The following is a 22782-nucleotide window of genomic DNA, read 5'->3' on the forward strand; positions in this document are numbered from 1 at the left end:
AAAAAAAAATAAATTTAAAAAAAGACGTTTGGGCAACAGCTACACAGGTTTTAAAAATCTTTGCCAGCCAAAAAAAACAGTCACTAAGTGAGGCAATTATGAAAATACTGAATGTAAGCACATATACTTTTATCAAGACCTAACACAAAGATAATGGCTAGCAATGGTGAACATATTTAGGGGTCACAAAAGATACAAACATTCTTCACTCTAAAAATGACAGTTATGACAATCTTTGTTGATTTATCATGTACCAGAAGCCAGATACCCAAAGCATATTCTATGGGTAGGTTAATAATGGCGTATGCCCTATAAGCACTGTATTGCATATATCATGCACCCCTGAAGTATTCTGCTTTCAAGTGATCTTTTACCTGTTAAAATACCTTTTTGAAACATTTAAAAAAAGCAGTGCAAGCATAGAGACTCCAGTGGTTGGGTACAATTGCAGAAAAAAAATCTTACCTCTCTTCTGGACATTCCTCCAAATATTTCTCTACTCTTTTGTAGAGTGGATACAGTCCTTCAATGTCCAACATGTCCAACATCTGGGTCTGGAGGGTCTTGTATAAAATACAACCTTTAGGTAATCCTGTGGTCTCCACATTGTGTTTACCTGTCAGAAATCATTCACTCTTCTCAGTATACAAAATACCTTACTAACATATATACACCGTTCTATATCACACATTTTTGCTGTTAAGAGTATGTAAATGAACTGTAAGTAACTATCAAACATCTTTATTTTGACAACAGCCTTCTGGAACATGAAACACTACTGTGCACAGTGCTAAACATTTGGTACTTGATTCTGCACAATACACATTTATATGCACTCTAATCCCCAAGGAAGCCCCAGATCTGGTGAAACATTTTGGGAGGATTTTTCCCTTTTATTTGAGTTTAGCACTATGCACTTTATTCTGTGTTGAGAGGCTGTTACCATATGGAAAGAGAAGTGAGTAGACTAAGTGGAATAGTCAGCAAAGCAAAAGATGGAAAAAGAAGAGACAGTAAGGAAAAAGACCAGAAAGAGGAACAAAAATAGTAGGATATTCTGGCAGAAATAGAGGAGTAGACAAAACAAAAGTGAAAAAGCAAGGTCATAGCTGCCAAAAATGAGAAAAGAGGATAACATAATCAGTAAGAAAGAGAGCTTTAGTTACTATTGTAGAAAATTAGAAGTTGAGTGGTATAAAATTATAGGTATCGCTACCAGTACTCCTATTCCTATAGATTATATAGCCTTCATTAAATATATAAATGAAAATAGAAAGTTTTAAATGTGTAAATAAAGGTTATTTTGTAATAGGGAAGATGTCCAAAAACTAAAACGAGCATCCATTTCTGCTTAATTCTATTCAGAAAAGCATTTGTCATAAAAAGTTACAGTATTCAGTTTTTTTAAATGATTGTGCTGAGGATTAAGCCTGCATTCACACCTAGCCTAAGTGTCAGCGGTTCAGCGTATTTTCCACGGTTTTTCTTTTTACAAATTTTTGCACAATACACACAAGTTTTGCGCACTTTAGCAGATTTTTTTTAAGGCTCTGTATATGATGAGGCATCCAATGAAAAGCAGTCCCTGATGTGACATCATTCCTGTTTCTGTTTGTTGGGGTGTCATTGAGAGAGAGGAGAGTGTTTGTGTTGCATTGCAAAGATAGATTCATCAAATAAGTGCATCATAGCGGCTGTAGTGACTACTTTCTGATTCTTAAGAAAAAAAAGAAAATGGAGGCAAAGGTTCTTGGTCCATCCTTTGACCACGAGCCAACAACAAGACAGGTTCTGGTCCATGTATGATGATCTCCGTGGGCATGAGGATACATTTTTCTTTTTGGGTACTCCCGCATGTTAATGCGAGTCCACATGCTCAAGCTCACTTGATTTTAGTAGTTTGTGACCTTGCATGTGCATCATTATCTTGAGTGAGGCATGTTAGATGAATCAGTGGCATGTATCCAAACTGGAGCAGGCTAAATATGGAGCAGTTGCCTATAGCAACCAATATGCCTCTATTTTTTTAGTTAATTTTTGAAAATAAGTGAGAATAATTTTTTTTCCTCCTTTAAATGCTGCAGATTTTGTTTGCTCCCATTAGGATATATTTTTCCCCATTGTGTCTTCTATTGAACACTCACAGGCACTTATTTTGCTACACTTCAGATGAGCTACTGGGGATACGGTCCATGTATTTAGAGCGTCGGGACATCTTCTACTGGGAAAGTGTTCCAGCCGTTGAAAGACTCATCACCTTGTGGTAAGTAGATTTTACTAGGATTGTGCCACCAGGTGTGCAATTTGTCAAGAGTGGAGTAGACAGAATCTGTAGCTGTTGGCAATAGTAGCCCATCAGTTCCTCTCTTCAGTTTTTTCAGTTAGCTAAATAAAAACAGAAAGTGAGCAACTGGTTGATATGGGCAACTGCCTAAAATCCTGTCTTCTCCATTTTGGAGAAATTGCTCTCTGGAGGGGGAGAAAAACTGAAGTAGACAGAATGAGTAGCAGTTAGAAATAGTAACCTATCAGTCTCTCTCTTCCGTTCCGTCTTTGTTAATTTTTTAAGCTTTGTAAATTAAATAGGAGAAGCTGATTGATTGTCATGCACAACTGCTCCAGATTCTGTCTGCTCCAGTTTGGAGAAAGTTCCCTGCGTTTCCTCACACACAGTGCATTGTAGACCCTGTGCAAATGGTGATTGGCAAGGAATGGCTGGCTGTGGGAGGGGTATCCATATGGGGATGCGGTGCAGAGGAGCCTGTGTTGGGAGTGGCATTGGAAACTCATGGGTGGTTGTGCATGGATTTGGGAAGGTGGGCACGGTTGGTGTACAAGGATGATGGGGTGTTGTGCGGGAAGGGGCTTTCCCCCCTGGGAATGAACAAGGTGAGGCAGTCAAAAAGCACCTATTGGAGCATCCTACTGCCTTTCTTCTGGCACCCTTTCCAAGAGATCCTCAAGATCAGGAGCAAAAAGGCCCTGGAGGAAAGCTTGGATTATGGGTGTGCCATGTTTTCTAGCCACAAGCTTCTCGGTGTTGTTATCATGGCCCCCTCTATTTCACACTCTTGCATTTGTCCTCTGACGAAGAGGGCCTGGAGCTGGGTGTGCTGCTGATGTTGGCATTGTGGATGTGGCCTGCTGGTGGATCAGCGGTGGAGGTGGATGGAATCACCTCTGGCTCTTGGGGAAGTGCCATCTGATCCGTTTCTTCAGCTTCAGGGGCTTGTGCTGCCTCCCAGCTACTTTCGGTAGGGATGTCCAGACACCAATTACTGTACTTGGTACAAGTACAGATACTTTTCCAGCTCCAAGACTAGACAAAAACTCAAAAGTTAGTAGGCAGCTGTAATTTTTAAGGAGCATACAGGGATTCTGGGATTTGTGCATCCCTGTTTTAATGTAGGATTTGATATATATACACACACACACACACACACACACACACACACACACACACACACACATACATATATACACTAATCACCAAAAGTATTGGGACGCCCCTCCAAATCATTGGATTCAGGTGTTCCGTGAAATTTCCTTGCTACTAAATATTCCACGGTCAACTGTTAGTGGTATTATAACAAAGTGGAAGCAACTGGGAACAACAGCAACTCAGTCACGAAGTGGTAGGCCACGTAAAATGACAGAGCGGGGTCAGCACATGCTGGAGCGCAGTGTGCAGAAGTCGCCAACTGTCTGCAGAGTCAATAGCTACAGACCTTCAAACTTCGTGTGGCCTTCAGATTGGCACAACAGTGCGTAGAGACCTTCATGGAATGGGTTTTCATGGCCGAGTAGCTGCATCCAAGCCTTAGATCACCAAGTGCAATGCAAAGCGTCGGATACAGTGGTGTAAAGCACGCCGCCACTGGACTCTAGAGAAGTGGAGATGTGTTCTGTGGAGTGACGAATCACGAAGGGAACTCTTAAGGCATCGGCATCCCAAGACATTTTGGACAATTGCATGAACAGTTTGGGGATGGCCCCTTCCAGTTCCAACATGACTGCGCACCAGTGCACAAAGCAAGGTCCATAAATACATGGATGAGCGCATTTGGGGTGGAGGAACTTGACTGGCCTGCGCAGAGTCCTGACCTCAACCTGATAGAACACCTTTGGGATGAATTAGAGTTGAGACTGCGAGCCAGGCCTTCTCGTCCAACATCAGTACCTGACCTCACAAATGCGCTTCTGGAAGAATGGTCAAACATTCCCATAGACACACTCCTAAACCTTGTGGACAGTCTTCCCAGAAAAGTTGAAGCTGTTATAGCTGCAAAGGGTGGGCCAACTCAATAGTGAACCCTACGGACTAAGACTGGGATGCCATTAAAGTTCATGTGCGTGTAAAGACAGGCGTCCCAATACTTTTGGCAATATAGTGCATTTCTGATGCACATTTGATGACTTGTTTCTGTTACTAAATAAAAATTATATAAAATGATAGTGAGGGGCGTGGCGCACGGAGCTTTGAGTCGCTTTTCAGATCGGCTCCCGCTACTTCAGGCTTTCTTACGGTGACAACAGTTCATCCTCTTTCCACAATCTCGCTGATGGGGAAGCAGAGACTGAAAGAATGCCAACAGGCGGGTGGCAGCTCTCGCCCATGGGAGATCAAGCGTTTTTTGCCCCGCTCTTCATCCTCTACACAGGAGCAGACACATGCAGCCAGGATGTCACCAACCGCTCTTTCCCCAGACCGCTCGGACTGCTCAGTAGGAACAGGTGAGCCCTACACACCGCTCCCACTCACCTCATGGCTCAGCATGATTCTCTCAGAGAGCAAGGAGCATGTCACATGAAGCCTGGGAGATAGAGTCATATATTAAAGCTATGCTTACTAAAAAAGGATGTTGAATCCCTTTTCCACTGCCTGGAGAATATATTCAAACGAAGAGATGGTCACTCTGAAAAAGGACTTAAAACACTAGATTGGAAGATATTGAGCAAACAGCCACTGATTTGCATTTGCGCTGGTCACTTCATGATAGCACTCTCCAAGAACACACGGTGCTGCTACACCAATTGCTTTACAATCAGGATGACATTAAAAATCGTAGCCAACGCAATAATATCCGCATATGTGGCCTGCCTGAGTCAGTTGGAGCTAGGGATCTGGAATCTGTGGAAACTGCAATTTTCAATCGGCTTTTGACTAAACCCAACGATTCTCCTATTGAACTGGATAGAATTCACAGAGCTTTGGAAGCAAGATGCCCTGACCTCTCCAATCCCCGAAATGTAATCTGCCGGGTTTATTTCTTCATGGACAAATATGAAATCATGCGAGAAACCAGAACACAAGATGCCATCATGTTCAATGACACCAAGATCATTCTGCTTCCTCATCTTTCCAGTCACACACTGGTTTTGAGAAGGGCACTTAGACCTCTGCTGGAAGCTTTACGACATCGGAATATTGGATATCGCTGGGATTTTGCCTTTCAACTTGTTGCTAATCATGACAGCAAGACTGCCACTCTTCGTTCTGAGTGATCTGCCCTCCTTTTTAGGGAAATTGGAGTTCGTAAATATTGCTCTACCTGATTGGCTGCTGAAAACCACTCGCCAGGGTTTGTCTCCCAGGGCTCCTGGTAGAGGAAGTCAAAGAGGCCTCTTGGTCGCACTGCCACTTCTGGTTCACCACATAACTGAAGGAACTCTGGTTCAGTCAGATCTCCAAGTTTATATTCCAGTTGCATCTACTGCTGCCGATTGTCACTAAAGACTGTTTCCAGCTGTGCATCTGCCGCCTCCTGCCGTGGTGTGTTCACATTCTTTTTTGCCAATATGGGTAATGTACAATCTTTGTCTATCTTGAGCTGTATATGCCATGTTGTGTCCCAAGCTGTGTCTTGTTTTTGGTGGCTGCAACGATGGCTAATCTGTTTATATCCTGCATTACCGTTTACATCCGATCCTTCCCCTAAGGTTTACTGCCTTGATTTTGTTTAATATCTGTTTATTATATAGGTTATGATAGTTCTGCTGTCCTAAATATCCTCGTCCTCCTGTTATTAGGAGGTGTAATTTGTTCTGTCATGCCCGGGAGCCGCTTCCTGTGTCTTCCACGTTAACCCCACTAAGGTTGTCAGTGAGGACATTACTGGCTTTTTCCCGTTTTAGTTTGCCGTTTTATGCTGATTTCGAATGTATTGCAATTATCTTGTTTCACCACTAGAGGGATCCCCCCTCAATTGAATTATTTTCACCTCGATTCTGTGGTTTATTATAACTCTTCTTCTCCTTGTCTTCTTCTTGACTGTTCTCTGTTCCTGCCTCCTTTTTCCTGCTCTGCTCATTTCGTTGCCATATCTTTTTTCATTTGGCCCAAGGACCTGCCTATTTAGCGGTCATTGTATTTTAGTACCTCATGATGGTTAAACCATTTTTGTCTTTTGCCTCTGTTAACATACGGGGAATCAATACTCTTCAGAAACGTAGTCCAATATTATACCACTTTTATAGACGTAAAAAAACGGCATCTTGTTTTTGCAGGAGACTCATTTTCGGAAAGACACCCTCCCTAAAATGCCTACTGAATACTACACACAATAGTTTCATAGCACTAATCTAATGGCAAAAACTAAGGGTGTCTTCTATATCTTACCACAAATCCTTGCACCTTGAACTCATACAACAACAGATTATCTCAGTAGATACATTTTCCTAAAGGTTAAACTGTTTGACTCTGTATACACTTTGGCTAACGTTTACTTTCCTAACCAGGACCAGGTACGTTTCCTTGACCCCCCCCCAGCTTTTTCTCCTGGCTCTAAGAGCCGGAGACTGTAACGAGTGACACTGGAAGTGATGCAATACACATCACTTCCTGGGTCCAGTGATCGAAGGAGAGATCAGCGGTTGGAAGCTGCTGAATCTCTCTCCCATCATTGCGGGGAGACCCTCCAAGCCGTTCCCGGGCACCGCACGGGGACAGCGGAGCCCAGGAAAAAGGCGGCGGACGTTGCACGGTACAAACGATCGGGCAGCTGTACAAACGCCGGATCGCTTGTACATTAACAGCTTGTACATTAATCTCTGGCTGTTAAAAACGACAAAAGGAGAACACAGCTGCCGCGTTCTTGTTTTAACCACTTCTGCGGGCCACCGTCTATAGACTTATTGCGGCCTGGAAGTGGTTAAATTGTGCTCCTTTACTTTCCAAGATTCAGAAACATCTAGAGGTCTACAGGTCTTGCAACATCTCCTGGTTTGGCAAAGTCAACGTTTTGAAGATGAACATCATCTCTAAACTCTTATACAGACAGTATTTCAAACCATCCCTATTTTTCCGCCCAGGCATTTGTTTAGTACTTTACTCTCCTTGGCCATCAAGTTTATTTCAACCAATGGTTACTCTTGCTTAAATGATAAAACGCTTTGTAAATACAAATCTAAAGGTGGTATGGGGTTGCCAGACTTTGAAACTTATCATAACGCTACAGTGTTGGCTCGTATTGTAGACTGGTTCCCTAGTCCTCTCTTAAAGACGTCCACTTTAGTCGAGCAGGAGCTATGTCCAATTGACATGAGAGCACTTCCTTGGTCCCCATCCCATTCTGTGGCAGCCCTCTTTCGACTTTCTCCTTTCACTGTGGCTAACTTGGCATTCTCTCCACGAGTCCCATAATTTATTCACTTCCCCCAGTCCACTTACACCCCTATTCGATAACTGCTATCCCAGTGGGTGTAGCTATCCCTTCCATAGGAGGTCATGATCGCAAGGATTGGCCGCAGGCTACACATTTTGTACATCCATCTACTGGAAGATTTGTGGGGTTCTCTAGTTCCCCTGTGGTCAGTGGAGACCGTTGGTTGTTGGACCATCAGCTCTCCTATTTTTGTTAAGACTTTGTTTGATTCGGGTCAGATACATAGAGCTTTGACTCCTTTCGAACGATTGCTTACCCTCTCGGAACCACCATGCCATTGATGTATGGAATGCTACAGGCTAAGTTTCATATTCATCCACCAAGTTTTATAGAGGCTTGGCATAAGGACTTAGCTCGTACTCTTAAAAGGTGACTGGATACCATTTTTCATTATACTCACAAAGCCTCTATATCTGGTTATGCCCAGGAGAAAAATGTTCAGATCCTTTCTAGATGATACAGGGATCTTGCGGGATCATGCAGCTAGTATGTTCCCAAACTCTTCAGGTATTTGTTGGAGATGTGGGGAAACAAAAGGATCATATATAAACATTTGGTGGCATTGTCCATTGATTGCAAATATTCAACGCCAAAAATGCATAATCTATAATCACCTGAAGTAGCTCTTTTATCACTTTTACCGGGATCTCAAATAAGTAAAAAACAGAGCTTGCCCTGTCATTTTATGGCAGCAGCACATCAACTAATCCCTTTTTTTTGGAAAAAATTCTCCCCCCCCCCCCCATTGTCTTTATGGGTTGGTCATGTCAATGAAATCATGCGGATGGAAGAACTTCTTGCAGCTGACAAACACTTTAGATTGTTTTCGCATTCAATGGTCCGTTACATTTTTCCACCTCCGATGAGTTGGGAAAATTTTTGTGAACCCTCATTCCTTTGAAGTTTCTACTGCTGTCTCCCTGGGCTGTACTTTTTGCTTTACTCTACTCTATTCTTTTTCTTCCTTTTCTTTCTTCCTTTGACTTTTTGTTCTTTCTAAAGGGTTTTGGTTGTTCCCATTCTTTTTGCTCCCTTTTCTTTCCCTTTTCACCCGGGCAATGCTGATTAAAAATGCTTTCTGTAGCACTGCAAGTATTTACCCGATTTGGGTATCATATCTACGTGATAAAGGAGATTTTATACATCCGAATCCTTTATACAATTTACTTGTTCATGCATTATTTGTTTTACTTGTGGTTTGCTTTTTCTGTGATTATCAATAAACTTGATTCAACTTTGAAATGAAAGTGCTTTCTTTACATTTTTACTTTGGATAGAGCTTTCGCTTTGACTTGAATGTAGTTTGTTAACCTTTCTTAGGTGCACCTCACCACACACATTCCAATCTGATTGTGCAATCCTTTTATTTTCCAACAAGTATGCTGTGCATGGCCTGGATGCTTGCACTCTGATTGCAAGGTTTAGGTGCAAATATTTAATAAATGTTATGGGAGATGCAAAGTTAATTGGACAGATTGTGAAACATGTGTGGTCAGACTAGTACATTCTCCACAAAACAAACGCTCAGGGCTGTCTATAAAGCTGTCCATATAAAGATTCCTAATGACAATACTTCTTAGACTCTTATACATTAGCCCAGGGGTAGGCAACTACAGCCCTCCAGCTGCGGTAGAACTATGATGCATTGAAAGTTTCCGAAAAAAGGTAATACACACAGGTAGAGGTAGGGGCATGCTGGGGTTTGTAGTTGCACCACAGCTGGAGATGTAAGTCTGCCCACCCATACGCTAGGCACACAAGCAAGCCAAAACATGATGCAGCTATCTCACAACTAACTTGGAGCAGTTTACAGATTACATGTTTATCATTGTTGTCTTAGATAGATGGGCCAAAACAACCCCACTCAGGCCAGATGTTGGTTCCCAGCTTCAATCAGGCTTTGGTCCTCTTCCCTTTATTCTTCTAATGGGGTCCCTGGGGTCATAAAGGCATGGCTGGGACCTAACCAAACTAAGTCAAAGTTCTGAAGTGTGGAGTACTACAATCCTGTCTTTAAATGTAGCTGGAAAAGAAGGGGGTGGTCTTCTAGCACTTTGTAAAACGTGCGTCAAAACACGTTTTCAATTGAAGTATATGGGAACTAAAAGTGCTGCAAACTGCCCAAAAGATGCTCCAGAACTTTTTCAAGCAACAGGCGTTTTTCAGCTTGCAACAAAATGCGCACGTATGAATGGGGACCATTGAAATTATTGGGATTTCTTGTGGCATTTTGTCACGCTTGTCTATGTGTGGGGAAAAAAAAATGTTTCTGTGAGAATTTCATTGTTGCACAGTAATAAAAGGACTGTGGCATTTGTGTGCCACAAACAAACAGTTACTAGGATCAGGTACTTTGCCCTTCAAACACCTCACCACTGTTAACACAGTGTGGCCATACTGAGCATTTGTTGCAGCTAACTATGCATGTTGCATCATTGTTCTCCTTGTAGTGCCCAGAGATTTCACAAAAATGTTACATAAAGAATATATATTTTAAAAAAAGATTGATACACAACATAAAAAGGAGTATCCAACTTAACAACTATAAACAATCTGCTACCCAATACAATTTTCTTTGTATATCGCACTACATTGCCCAATTCTTATCTTATTATTAAAACTTTTAATAGATTTACTTTCGATACCCCTTGTTTTATGTTATCCAATCTGACTCTTCTACATGAGCCATCTAGAATACTCCTTGTGGATTGAACAGAAACAGTTAGAAACTAGACACAAAAACTAGCAAAAAAAAAAAGTTTCCTTCCACACCTTCTGGATAAAACTATTTGAGCCCCAATACTTTGGTTCATCTTAAAAAATAAATTAGACTTCCGGTTCCGGAGCCCATGTGATCGGCTGCAGAGAGAGCTCCTGCAGCCGCGGCCACAAAGTTAATTTAAATCTGGCAATTCTGCCCGCCCAAACGGTACAGCCGCACTGACATGGACAGGTTCCTGCCAGGGGCGCGGACCCTATCACTCTTTGTGCCGCGATCCAGCGGGGGCCTCAAAGACGGCAAGTGGGGACAAGATGGCGGACGCCAGCGCTGGCTCACCGCAACGGACCACGGCTCCCCTCTCTCTGCAGGAGGTGATTGCAGATGAGGAGGTGTATGAGAGGATAGCGCTGGCAAACCTGCTCAAACCTATTACTACAGCATGGGAATCGGCCATACAGCAAGGCCTGATGCAAATCCGCAAAGACCCGTCGAACCAGGCCCGATCACTTAAAGAGGCAGAGCAGCGAATTTCACTCTTGGAGGAGGAAGTGCTGGAAGCTAATACAACATCTCTTTCAACATCTCGTGGAGTCAATGCCAAGAAGAATCGCCGCAGAAATTGAAGGCAAAAGGTGGCCCAACGAAGTACTGATGGGGTGGTCATAATATTCTGGCCACTCAGTGTATATGCCCGCTTGTCCATGTCGTCTTGCTAGGGAACTTTTATGAGGATAGTCTCATGGAATTGTCAAGGGGATGCGTTCCCCAAATAAACGCAATATGATTCTTAAAAGCTTGGACACCTTAAAAGCTTGGATGTGGATATAGCGCTATTGCAAGAAACCCACTTGAGGGAGGAGGATGCGCAACCCCTTAAGAAACTCTGGGTGAGGGAAGCCTTTGACTCTCCCTCAGAGGGTCGGAGAGCAGGAGTGGTGATTCTGTTGCACAGAAGACTCCCATACCAGCTGGTCAAAGTTGAACAGGACGATGAGGGTCGGATGCTTACATTATATCTTAAATACTTTGAAGTGGACTTGGCGATTTCAAACATATATATGCACAATTCACCGACCAAATCTCATTTCCAAAAGCTGTCCTCCTGGCTAGCAAAAACCGCCAATCTGCACCACCTGGTGGGGGGAGTTAATGCCCTGCCTCATACACCCTGCTCAGGTTGGGTTTGTAAGGGGAAGAGCGGCAGTAATGAACCTATGAAAGGTTATCTTGGCCCTTGAACAAGCAAAGGCATTTCCCACTCAGGAGTTCGCCATATTGACTCTTGACGCGGAGAAAGCGTTTGACAACGTAAACCTGGAATGGCTATTTCTGGTCATGGCCAGGCTGGGGATACATGGTAGGTTCCTTTCCCTGCTGTGCAAGATGTACTGCTCTCCCACAGTGAAGATATGGACTCAGGGAGCTCTTTCCCACACTATCAGCCTATGTAAAGGAACCAGAAAAGGGTGCCCCTTATCCCCCCTTCTATTTAATTTGGCGTTGGAGGCCGTTGGCCTGATACATCCTACAAACGGACGCGATACCGATTGGCAAGGAGGAACTATGAATTTCCCTCTTTGCTGACGATATACTGTTCACCTCCAGGCCCAGGGAAGACGTGATGAGCATTCAGAACCTTTTTGACACTTTTAGCGCCTTCTCTGGGTTCCGCATCAACTATTCTAAGAGTGAGATATTGCCACTAGCAGGACTGTCCTCCTTCACGTCAGATTTTGCGGTGGCACGCCGGGACATCACCTACCCGGGAATCATAGTAGGTAAACTGCCGTCAACGCTATATACTCTGAATTTTCCTCCCCTTATAGACAGGATAATACAGGAGTTAGAGAGCTGGAAGGGTTTACCCCTCTCGCTGTTCGGGAGAATCCATCTAGTAAAAATTACTAGCTTTGCAAGACTATTGTACACATTACAGACGGTTCCCTTATTATTGAAGCATAAGGATATTCAACGTCTCAACAAGGCAATGGTTCAATGTTTATGGTGCCATAAATGCCCGAGGGTTGCTTTGCAAAAGCTTTGGCTCCCGAGAAGCGAGGGGGGTTAAACTTCACTAATGTTAGGTTATATAACTTGGCATGTATACTGCACCATGCTGTGGACTGGCTTACGGAAAACTCGAGGTACTCTAATTTTGAGCTAGAAGCGGCTCTGGTACGCCCATGGGACTTGCGATCCATACTGCATTGTAAATTGTCAAAGCTGCCAGGATCACTTTGCCATCACTTGTTTAATCAGAGATACGATCTTAGCCTGGAAGGTGGTTAGACGCCGGCTGGGTCTGCCCTATCGGCGATGTGCCCATTGCTCAGGAATCCCATGTTCCCTAAGGGCGCCGATTATGCTGCTTACAAGTCATGGCACAGGAAGAGGCTTACTCATTGGAAATAACTGTTCCAAGGTGGTACCTTCCAACCTATACCTTTCCCAGCAATGGCACAGCAGTATTCATTGCCATCTTCCCATTTTTTGTATTATTTACAGGTTGACAAAACATAGCGCATGTTCTCCAGAGACCCCAAAAAACTCTTTGCCACTAGGTTTTTAGACACCCTCTCATCAGGGGGGAGATACTCTATCTCAGATATATACCCAGGGTTACAACTAACATATGGCCAATTTGTCCTCCTCCAATATTAAGGAATGGTCTAAGGATTTCCCAACACCGGATCTGGTGGAGCACATAGTGGAGGGTTACAACTTGATATGCAAACTGGTAACCAATGAAACTTGGGAGGGAGACCCAGTTTAAAATAATGCATCGGGCCTATGTGGCATACTTCCGCCTGGCTGGAGCGACGGCGCAGCAACTACTATCACTGTGTCCAAAGTGTGGACTCTCCCGCCCCGTCACTGACTCATTGTTTCTGGAAGTGCCCTTCAATGGTACAGTTCTGGACTGGGGTTACCACATATATCACAAAAGTCCTAAAGTGGACCCCGCAACTGAACCCACTACTGTACTTGTTCAGCGTCCCCGAATATTCAGCGGTGGAAGCTCACTGCACCACCCATAGGGGTAGAGACTGGCTACACATTTGTCTATTGGCTGCTCGAAGATGTATAATGAGAGCTTGGAAAACATGTTCCACACTGCCGATCTCCAGCGTCATCGCGGAACTAAAAACCTTGTTCCTAAGGGAGAAACTTGAAACTGAAATGCACGTAGATGCAATCACTACAAAATTCTACAAACGGTGGAAACAATTCCTGGCAGCAACATATGAGGGCACAGAATTATAGTCAACCAGCTTGGGAATGTTGGAATGTTTAATGTTGGAATCTTTAAGTTTGTTATTTCTGATGCAATTGAGGAGGTTGCTTTACGCAATCTCATATTGTGTGGATTATATGTCATGTAACATGGGATGGGTATGCCCCTCGGGGGTATAACCGTGAAAACAGAATACATTTTGTTTTCTATTTCAAAGTTTTTATTCTGGTTTTTCACAAACCTGGGTCCGTATACATAGCTACGGGACCATGCATTATACATATCACTGAGTATACAGGTGATCAACATATGTAACTGATAATATTATACTAGGTCCTGTATTACATTGTAGGTGAGGAGACTATATTGAGCAACCTAACGAAGTCAGGTTAAAGCAATCTTAACACAAAATTACTAACGTCTGCTCAGTTCAGAAATACAACATTCCATATTAGTATGTGTTGAAAAACATACACCTCCTCATATGCCACAGAGGCTAGATTCGATCATGTTAGGGTGTTGGAGCTGTATCCATGGTTCCCACACCCTGAGGAACACAGGTTGTCTATCCACCCATATGCTTGTCAACCGTTCATTCAACATGATACTGTCCATTCTAGATATAAATTCCCTGTACGATATTTGTTGCTTCTTCCAATTACCAGCCAGTGTTAACTTGGCTGCCAGAAGGATGAAGTGGGAAAGCGTCCGTTGGTGTTTATTTAATCCAGGTACATTTGAGTGAAAAAGAGCACACTTTAGGTCCCTTACAATGTGAACTTGGAACAGTTTGGTCAGTAATTTCAATATTTTTGACAAGAAGATGGTAGCGAACGGACGCTTGCACCAAATATGAAGCATGTCACCAAGTATACTGCACCCACGAAAGCAGCAGCCCGAGACCGCTACCCCCATATGTGCAGTACGAGACAGCACCATTTACCACCTCATGAGCACCTTATATGCCACTTCCACATTCGTAATGTTAAGAGAGCAGCCAGCCATGTTACGCCACATGTGTTGCCAATCCTCTGCCGTCCAAGAGGCACCTATATCCTTCTACCATTTCTGGACATAAGAATGAGAGCCATGGCTTGAAAGTTTATTTAATTGGGAGTACAAAATTGTAACTAGACCTGGCCCCCATGGGGTATATAAACAGAGATGCTCAAAGCACATCAGAGGATGTTGTGGGTCCCTTCTACTTGCCAAGGATGAAATCCAATGATGGAGCTGAAGGTATCTGAACAATTCCGATTCAGGTGGCTCCTTACGCTCTTTAATATACTGCCAAGTAAGAACATAATTAGTACGGAGAAAATAATAAACTAAGGCGTAACCATTGGCTGACCACCACTTAAATGTCAGAGGCGCGGAGGCTCCTGGTGGAAATAACGGTTGTGAGAACAATGGTAAGAGAGGTAGGTATGAAGACATTAACCCAGCAGAGTACTTGATTGTGTCCCAAACCCTGAGTGCATGTGACATGGACTTGCTTAGAGTGTTGGGTCTGTCACAGGAGGGTAACCAAGGTAGGGCATGCAGTGGTATGGGGAAACAAGTAGGGATTTCCAATAACATCCACATTGGGAGGTTGGTCTTCTGGTGAATAGAAATGAGTGGTAGGAGTTGTGAGGCTTGATAATAAAGCCATATATTAGGCAATCCGATAACCCTGTCTCTTTTATGTTTATATAAAGTGGTTTTAGCAACTCTAGCTTTCTTGGGGTGCCAGATAAAATGCAAGATTTGCCGCTGTAGAGAACGCAAGGCAAAGGGTGATACTGCCACAGGTAAAGTTCGAAAAAAATAAAGGAGTTTAGGTAGCAATGTCATCTTAATAGCAGCCACCTTGCAAAACCAGGAGAGGTTAAGATTTGGTCATGAGATGTTTCAAGGAGATAAAAAGCGGTATATAATTTGCAGCATTTAAGGTCTCATAGGTAGGTGTAATATGTATTCCCAGGTATTTTATAGAGTGCTTAGCCCAGGAGAATGTGTAGTTCGCACATAGACGGTCATACAAGGATTGGGACAGGTTCACATTTAAGGCAGCGGATTTACTCCAATTGACCGCAAGACCAGATATAGCAGAGAAGCGTTGTAGCAGAGCGAGGAGATTCGGGACAGTTTTATGAGGTTGGGTGAGCGTAAGCATGACGTCATCGGCAAATAAGCTGGCTTCATATTCTACCCCTGCTAATTCAACTCCCTTGATATTGGGGTTAGAATGTATAAGAATTGCTAGGGGTTCTATAGCTAGCGCAAAAAGGGCCGGAGATAAAGGGCATCCCTGACGCGTACCTCGGGCGATAGGGAATGCCGATGACGTACACCCCAGATATTTCACCTGGGCCGTAGGATTGGAATAAAGGGTGTGAAGAAAGCCATGAATGAGCCATGGAATCCCCATTTTCCCAAGGCATATGTTAAGTAGTCCCAGGAAATTGAGTCAAAGGCTCTCTGGTGATCTAAGGATAATAAAAATCCCGAGATGCCTCTGGACTTAAGGATATCAATAACGTGTACAATTTTCCGAACATTGTCACTAGCCTGTCGCCTCGGGATAAATCCCACCTGATCTCTATGTACAAGCGTGGGCAAGAAGGTGTTAATGCGTGTGGCCAAGATTTTCGTTAGTATTTTTATGTCAATATTTAAAAGCGATATCGGGCGGTAGTTGCTAGGATCCAAAGGATCCTTATCAGGTTTCGGGACCATGGCAATATATGCCAGGAGCGAGGACGAATGTAGTTCTAGATCATTTTTAAGTGAGTTATATAAAGTTGTTAATCTGGGGGATAGAATGGGGACTAGTTTCTTATAGTAGAGGGCCGAAAAGCCACCTGGACCCGGTGCTTTGGAGGGTTTCAGCTGTTTAATTGCGGTAAGAACTTCCTCTTCCTGAACATCAGAATTCAAGAGTTCTAAATCGTCTCGAGAAATCTGTGGGAGAGTGAGATTAGTAAAAAGTTCCTTAGCAGTGGAGTTCCTGTTGGCCAGCATAGAGGGTTTTCAAGTTGTCCATGAAGAGTTCCAAGATCTTAACTGGGTTGGCCGTCACATTACCAGGTTTGTTAGCTCTGGAATAAAACTTGTGTTTGGACCACCGTAGGTGTTTTTCCGACTGCTGGTGCAGCAGCAAGTTCAACTCGGTTTTCACAGAGGACATCTGAGCATATGTTTTACGGTCATATTTATTTTTCAGGGCGCAGTCTAGGCGTACCAGGCTCTCCTGCAGTGCGTCAATTTTCCGTAGACGTTCTCGCTTTCTGCGAGTAGCTAGCGCTAGCTCGATCAGATGTCCTCTCATGGTAACCTTATGAGCTTCCCATAAACTCACTGGGGAGGCGACTGAACCCTCGTTAACCTCAAAGTTTTGGCGAGCACAGCTCTCGACGTATGGCAAATTATCAATAGTAGAGAGAAGGGAGTCATTGATTCGCCAGTGGCTGTGTCTAGGTCTACTACCTTCCAGGTCAAATTGTATTAAGTTGGGGGCATGATCAGACCAAGGGGTAGCCTTAATGGTCGCTTTGGAGAAAGAGGGTAGAGATTGTTGATTAGTAAAGATATGATCTATTCTACTGTAAATTTGGTGGGGATTAGAGAAAAAGGTATAATCTTTTGTTGTGGGTTTCAGTTACCGCCACACATCCACTAGGCAATTATCACTCAACATGGTAGAGAATAGAAGAAGATTGTCTGAGGTTGAGGACCTGCCCGAAGGCAAGGCTCAGACTTTTGTCGTCTTGTCTTGGTCAAGGTTGGTCACTAAATTGGTGTCCCCTGCTAGTAAAAGTAGTCCTCTAGCGTGGCATTTAATTACTTGAAATAAGTGGGAGAGAAACCGAAGTTGGTGGGTGTTAGGAGTATAGTAAGAAACAATGGTGACGTCAACATCTAGTATCGTCCCCAGGAGGATAATGTAGCGACCTGTAGGGTCCTCTATTTGTTTATCACAAAGGTAAAGGATTTACGGAAGGCAATCAACACTCCACGTTTTTTTTTCGTTGAAGTTTCCGCTATAGAACTGGGGATAATGTTTGTGTAAGTATTCCGGGCAGGATGTAGTGGCAAATTTAGTCTCCTGTAGGCATACTATATCAGCATGACAAGAGGAGTAGTAATGAAATGCTTTATGGCATTTAGAGGGGAGTTCAGACCTTGTACATTGTGGGAGATCAGGGTGAATTTAGCAGCCATCATTTACCTTGCCTGGGCGCGCAGATAATAATGTATCAACCTCATACCACTCAGGAGATGGGGTCAGAGATGAGCCAGCAGCCGGTGCAGCGGTCTCGGGAGGTTGCGAGATCCGAGGAGGGGGAGACAAGAGAGAAAAGTAAATAACATACCCAAAGAACCAGTAAACAAACTTACAATACGAACAAAAAACAAAAAAACAAGTAATGCATATTGCATCTAACCATCCCTTAGGACAGGAGTGGCAAGGAGCGAGGTGGGAAAATCCAATCCCGATGCTTGTCATGGTGGGGGGCGCCTTCCACCGAACCCCGTCGAGAGCTATACAAATACATGACAATTACCAGTATGATACCTGAGATTGAGCTTAGCACAGGGGCCCTACTCGATAACGGCTGCATGTCCCTGTATACATATCTGAAAAGGGATTATAACAGCATTGAGCTCTGTTTGTGCGGGCAGCAGACAAGATGGTTTCTTTCGTCTTGTAGTACGTGAACTTTATAATAATGTCTCTAGGGGGCCCTTCTGGACGTTTTGCATCAGGGCTCTATGAATACGATCAAATTCCAATCTGTCCCCTGGGATAGAGGGGGCCAATTCTTGAAAGAGTGCTGTGATGGTAGAGTTAAGGTCCTCTATGGACTCAGGGAGGCCTCTAACCCTCAGATTGCCCCTTCTTGCCTGGTTCTCCATGTCCTCCAGTTTATCTAGCGCAGCTGTGAGATTAGTGGACATAGAGTCCAGCTCCCTTTCATGGGAATCCACTATGTTAATGACTTCATCCATTTTCTTTTCCAGCAAATCAGTGTGTGCTCCTATTTCTCTCATCTCCCTAGTGAGAGTGGCAGACAGCTTGCTATTAGCAGCATTGAGCTCTGTTTGTAACATAGAGCGGAATCTGTCTAGTAAGGCTGAATCCCGGGAGTTAACAGAGAGTCCCCTTGCTGTATAGGAAAGGCAATCCATAGAAGAGGAGTCAAATACCTCAGGAGAGTGTGGTGGGGATCTCTGTTCCTCTGCAGCTCCACATGTGGCCACCATCTTGGATCCGCGGGGTGTCTGTGATGGAGTCTGCCGCTGCTCCTTCTTCTGTTTCCCACCCATCATCACGGCTGATTTTTGCCTTGGTAGCTGGCGGGGTCACCCTCTCTCAGACCGGCTGGTCAGGAACGCTGGCAGTGGCTTATGAATGCTCTCCAGGGGTCCTGGCGGTGCAGAGCTCCGTTAGCCTGCGGCCATCTCGGTCGGCAGCTAGCCACGCCCCCCCCGAATAAATTTTGTTTAAAACAAATTAAGCTTAACTGGAACTGCTGAAGATCCAGGGGGAGCATGTTATGGAAATTCGCTTGGTTCAACGCACAAATCCATGCCGCACTAAACTGCGCCAAAGTATGTCAAACACAAAGAATTCCCCCCGTGCTTAAAAGCACAGTTGTATTACGCTCTTTTGTGCAAGGACTGGAAGTACCTCTTTCGAATCATGTAGAGTCAGGACACAGGTGTTGCTTGCTTGCTGCCTTCATGCTTAGAGCCCTAGCACAGTTATGTGTTTATTGTTTTATAGCTGCCCAGGAACTCTCTCTATAGCCGTGACGCTGTGTCGGTTCCGTCGGACCTATATGGCTGCATACTCTGCTTAGTCGTTTATGTATACGGATAATGCACTAATGTTGTACCAATTCCACCAGGTCTATAGAGCCACATGCCCTGGCGATGCCTGTGTTTCTGGCCGGAGGTCTTCAGAGAGGTAATGGGCTCCTTGGCCCACTGCTCTGGTTTGGGGGGGGGAGGGTTCCCCACGCACTTGAATTGCCATTGTATACCAATCGGGATGACTGACGCTCTACCATGTTCAAAATGGGTATCCCATCCTGGTGTGGCCCCAGGTTTGCGCCAACACCCTTTCCCCCTCCCTGTCACTTTTTACCCATCCCTCCCTCTTCCACCTTCTTCCCCACCCTTCCTTCCCCTGCTCCCATGGCCCGTGACCCCTCCCCCTTTTCACATGTGCCTGTGTAGAGTGTTTTGAAAGCTGATTTGTTGAAATGTTTATACTTTTCGAATGCTCCTGTTTTATATAAGATGAGACATGATATTTTCATGATTCCCCGGTCGTTCCCGGGTATGCGTGCCGTCCAGGCCCTGAGTGATCACTTACCCCCCACATAGGCCTACCCCTGCCTGTTGTAAGGCGTTTGGGGTAATTTTGGACCTTAGTGTCCTTACTTTAGTGAGTGTTCTGTGTTGTTCGTGACCCATTTGTGATTTGTCCTCAGTTTCTCTTTGTTGTCTTTCTTCTCTCACCCTCTACTGGGCATTTATCTGCTCTTCCCTCGGTGAGCCTCCGTTCACCGACCTCTTTTCGCTTCTACCCTTCTCTCCTGGTGGGGCCGGGGGGTATTGCATGAGTGAGTTGCGGATCTGCTCTCTGAACGCCAGAGGCTTGAACTCTCCACAAAAGGAGGTCACAGGTGCTTTATAACCTACATAAATTGCATAAACACATTGTTTTCCTACAGGAAAGTCATTTTGTGGCAGACAAGTCTCCGCGGCTTTCCAGCAGACGGTTCCCCAGATGGATAACCAGTTACGACCCGTCGCAAAGCCAAGGGTGTGGCGATCGGGTTCCATTCCTCGTTACCGTGTGAGGTGCTTTCTAAACGGGTGGACCCGGAGGGCAGGTACGTCTTTGTGAAATGCTCCATCCAGAACAAATTACTCACCCTAGCGAATGTGTACTTACCGAATCAGGGGCAAATCCCTCAGCTGCTTTCCATCTTAACGCAGCTGATGGATTTCACAGAGGGCATGCTTATCCTAGGGGGAGTCTTTAATCTGGTGCTTGATACTAGCCTGGACACTACCTCTGGGAAATCTCAGATCTCGTTCCCCTCCCTCAACAGACTGAAAAAGAGGATGCATTCTCTTCAGTTGGTTGATATCTGGAGGATTCAACACCCGACCCATAGAGACTACACTTGCTACTCCGGTCCCCATAGATCCTACAGCAGGATAGATTTTTTTCTTGTTTCCCACCATCTACTTTCCTGGACGCCAGACACGTCGATCGGAACGCAAATTCTGGTCCGATCACTCTCCTGTCTCGCTGACACTTACAATTCCCCACACGCGCCAATCTTCCTATTCCTGGAAGCTGAATGAAAATCTCCTTCTGGATCTTAGCTGTAAGGCGGACATTCACTCCACGATTACCAACTTTCTTTTTGATCACGGTCCTCCCTCATTCTCCAGGACCTAACTCGAATCCGTTCTGAGATTAGACGTCACTTAGACGCCAATTTTTTCTCCTACAGAGATAGAGTGAGGAGCATTTTTTATGAACATGGGGATAAAAGTGGCCGATTGCTGGCGCGATCAGTACGCCAGCAGCGGACTTCAACTTACGTCCCCAAAATACACTCAGGTAGACATGGCGCTCATTGCAAAATAATGTGAAAATTTTCTCTCTACTCTCTATCACATTAAACCTGAGACTGCGGCCGTGTCTTCCCCAATCCGAGACGCACTTCTGCACGAATATCTAGACCGCACCGCGCTCCCCAGGCTCCCACCCTCTGCCCTGGGCGAACTCTCCGCTCCATTCTCGGACGCAGAACTCCTAGGTGTTAAGTCTCTGCCAGGGAGCAAGAGCCCTGGCCCGGATAGTTTCACAGTCAGATTTTATAAGCGCTTTCAAGATATATTGCTCTCTCCACTTCTTAGCTCCTTTAACGCTCTCTCATCGTCATGCCACTTTCCCCGCCAATCGCTGGAGGCACACGTGGTGCTTCTACCCAAACCCGGCAAAAATACTATGCACTGTAATAATTTCCGTACCATTTCCTCGATTAACGTAGATGTTAAGCTATATGCCAAACTACTGGCCCTACGCCTAAACAAACTAATCCCACAACTCATTCATAAGGATCACTTAGGGTCTGTGCACAGGCGCAGCGCCAAGGATAACACCAAACGCATGGTAACTTTGGTTCACTACTCCCGCAACCTCCCCTTTTGTCTGTTCTCGGTGAAAGCCTTTGACCGAGTCAGCTGGTCATTCCTTGCGGCTTCCCTTTTACATTCGGGCCTTCCACCCGAATTCGTGGACAGGATTATGGCATTGTACCACCAACCCTTTGCTAAAGTTAACGGAATTTTGTCCGCTCCATTCCCGATATACAATGGCACCCTATCCCCCTTACTCTATATCTTGGTGATGGAGCACCTAGCCAATGCAATCAGAGGCAATGACTCAGTGCGGGGACTTAAGATTGGACCCCAAGACCACAAACTGGGTCTCTATGCGGACAACTTGCTATTATACCTCTCGAACCCTATGGTGGGCATCCTCGCCTTACTGGAGGAATTTAAGCTCCTTGGCCACTTATCCAACTATCGGGTGAACCTGCAGAAGTGTGAACTGTTGAACATTTCCCTACCACAAGCCGAGGCAGACTGTGTGAGTGGCGCTTTCCCTTTTACGCTGAAATCAGATCAGCTGACTTATCTAGGGGTCCGCATCCCGGCAGACCACGCTGACCTATACTCCTTGAACTACGCTCCGTTGAAGATACTCTTCTCACGTGGATGAACCTTCATCACACCTGGTTTGGCAGAATAGCCCTCTTTAAAATTAACCTACTTCCTCGTTGCCTCTACCTGTTCCAAACCCTTCCCATTCGTCTCCCCGCCCTTTTCTTCCGCAGATTAAGGTCTGCAACTCTACGCTATATTTGGAGGTGTCGCAAACCACGGATCCGATACACAGTCCTCCCCATGCGGCGGGATTGGGGCCGGGACGCTCTCCCGGACTTGGAGGTCTATTATAGAGCTACTCATTTGTCACACCTGGTAGAGTGGTTTGATGTCAGGGACCCAGCTCTCTGGGTTTCCCTAGAACGGGAATTGACTCCGATTCCTCTAACAAATCTCCCTTGGCTTTTATCTGCGCG

General features: G+C 44.8%; 1 protein-coding gene across 2 annotated transcripts in view; it reads right to left on the reverse strand.

Moving 5' to 3' along the window:
- IPPK (inositol-pentakisphosphate 2-kinase) overlaps positions 1-22782 on the reverse strand; it is a 325056-nt gene that overhangs the window by 93131 nt on the left and 209143 nt on the right. For both annotated transcript variants that reach the window (XM_018561475.1, XM_018561474.1), the window contains one exon: positions 466-616. In XM_018561475.1, coding sequence (XP_018416977.1) covers positions 466-616 — 151 coding nt within the window. The remainder of the gene's footprint in view (positions 1-465; positions 617-22782) is intronic.

Source organism: Nanorana parkeri, unplaced genomic scaffold, assembly GCF_000935625.1.
Source record: "Nanorana parkeri isolate BGI_ZX_2015 unplaced genomic scaffold, ASM93562v1 scaffold526, whole genome shotgun sequence".
Classification (NCBI taxonomy): Eukaryota; Metazoa; Chordata; class Amphibia; order Anura; family Dicroglossidae; genus Nanorana; species Nanorana parkeri.